The 2,416-nt window shown below is 45.0% G+C and overlaps 1 protein-coding gene across 1 annotated transcript in view; it reads right to left on the reverse strand.

Moving 5' to 3' along the window:
* LOC122540182 (dynein axonemal heavy chain 8-like) overlaps positions 1 to 2,416 on the reverse strand; it is a 1,320,893-nt gene that overhangs the window by 570,086 nt on the left and 748,391 nt on the right. The window contains exon 38 of the mRNA XM_043675532.1: positions 1,249 to 1,412. Within this exon, the coding sequence (XP_043531467.1) occupies positions 1,249 to 1,412 (164 nt within the window). The remainder of the gene's footprint in view (positions 1 to 1,248; positions 1,413 to 2,416) is intronic.

Below are 2,416 nucleotides of genomic sequence, written 5' to 3' on the forward strand. Positions count from 1 at the left end.
ACCACGTCTGAGGGGAAATTGCGGTCTTTGAAGAAGGAGGCCATCTGGGTTGTTCGGTATTGGAATTGGTCCTCCTGGGAGCAGATGCGGCGGAGGCGAAGGAATTGGGAATATGGGATGGCGTTTTTACAGGGTGCAGGATGGGAGGAGGTGTAATCTAGGTAGCTGGCTACTGCTGCTCCTGATTTACATGTTTGTATGTTCCCTTGGAACATGAAAAATAATCTTCTGAGAATGAAACTGAATTCGATGATCAGAACACTGACTGGGAATGCCCACCAAGAAAGCCTGACAGAACAATATGTCATTGAATTGAGAACCCAGAGATAACTTCATTGAAATCTGCCTACAGGATGTGGGCATTATTATTGTTACAGTGTATGACTTTTTGTTGTTGATAAATAAATTCTTGTTATCCATCTGATTGACAACTTGATATCTGGATAATTTCACTTTCAAGTATGTTCACACTAAATGTCTTACCAATGATGAAACACTGTGGGGTTTTCTGATGACAGAAAGTAAGGACTGAGCAGATGCTGGAGATCAGAGTCAAAGAGTGTGGTAGTAGAACATCACAGCCTCGCAATAGCCATGGATGCATGAGTTCTGATTGGCCAGCAGATTTCTGAGGCGGAAGACTGTGACTGACCATCACAAAACCTGGTCAGGCAGCATCTGAGGAGCAGGAGAAATGATGATTGCTAATAAAGGGCTTATGCTCGAAATGTCAATTCTCCTGCTCCTCAGATCCTGCCAGACCAGGTTTTGTGATGGTCAGTCACAGTCTTCCGCCTCAGAAATCTGCTGGCCAATCAGAACTCATGCATCCATGGCTATTGCGAGGACAGCACATAACACTGTCAATAATGCATCGTAACTTTATAAGAGTTTTGGAGTGGGGATGAAATGGGTCGAGGCCAGAAACCTGAAGATTGGGGTTTCATTTTGGAGAGGCCTTCTGATTGGTCCAAGGTGTCAATTAAGGAGGGACTCATGCAATGAAATTCTCTCATTGCCATTGGCTTGAGGCCATTATCTGGGTTTTATTAGTTCAATTAAGGACTTCCACTGACCAAGTGGCAGGTGGGCTGCACAATGTCACCTGCTTCTGCAGCTGGTAAATTTCTAGTGAGGAGGGAACAGACAGCAGATCACCCATTGACTTTAACTTGTTCTCTTACCTTCATACTAAAGGCAGGAGAATGATAGATCCAGCCAAATGATTAAATAACCTAATTATCTTACCCTGTTAAGGATTTCTGGCAGACCTCTAGTTGTTCCTGTAAGTGAGGCAGAAGCTGTCCCATAATGTCATCACCGACACAGCACTGCACAACGATTGGAATTTCATGAGCTCGCTGCATAATTTTTATCCATGATTTATCAACATTTTGAAATCGTTTTGCTTCCTAGGAAAAAAGGGATGCATCCATGTCATCAACTACAGTTTGCAAAGTGACAGTGGCATTTCTAATTTAAAAAATCCTTAGAAAACTTCTTTTAAAAACTCTGGGACAGCACATTATCTCCATTCAAGTGTTTTAATGTATTATTAGTGAAGAACAATACCAAATAAATACTCCCTTTCATGTGAGTCTCAAACTTAAATGACAAAGTGAGCTATGAATGCACCCTTTATTTTTTTCTCCTGAAAAATTCAAACACTGGCCGATGTTTTCTTCACAGAATTACAGAAGGAAGCCAGTCAGCTGGTCATGTCTATGCTGACCTTTGGAAAGGGACAATTCACTTATTACCACTATCTTACCTTCTCCTTGTGCCCTTGCACATGCTATTTTGACATGTGAAAACGTGTGCTGCTGGCTGGGCCAGCATCTATTGGTCATCTCTAGTTGTCTTTGACAAGGTGATGGTGAGCTGTTTTCCTGAACTGCTTCTATCCACTTTGCTAGAGGTGAACCGACAATGTCATTAGGGATGAAAATGTGTTGCTGGAAAAGCGCAGCAGGTCAGGCAGCATCCAAGGAGCAGGAGAATCGATGTTTCGGGCATGAGCTCTTCCTCAGGAATGAGGAAAGTGTGCCAAGCAGGCTAAGATAAAAGATAGGGAGGAGGGACTTGGGGGAGGGGCGTTGGAAATGCGATAGGTGGAAGGAGGTTAAGGTGAGGGTGATAAGGTGAGGGTGATAGGCCGGAGTGCGGGTGGGGCGGAGAGGTCAGGGGGAGTTGAAGTGTTGAACCACGGGGTGGTTGGGTTGGTTGGTCCGGGTGTCCTAGAGGTGTTTTCTGAAACGTTCCGCAAGTAGGCGGCCTGTCTCCCCAATATGAGGAGGCCACATCGGATACAGCGGATGCAGTAAATGATGTGTGTGGCGGTGCAGGTGAATCTGTGGCGAATATGGAAGCATCCCTTGGGGCCTTGGAGGGAAGTGGGAGGGGGGGGGGGAAGAGA

The sequence above is a fragment of the Chiloscyllium plagiosum genome, chromosome 3 (genome assembly GCF_004010195.1).
Source record: "Chiloscyllium plagiosum isolate BGI_BamShark_2017 chromosome 3, ASM401019v2, whole genome shotgun sequence".
NCBI classification, from domain to species: Eukaryota; Metazoa; Chordata; class Chondrichthyes; order Orectolobiformes; family Hemiscylliidae; genus Chiloscyllium; species Chiloscyllium plagiosum.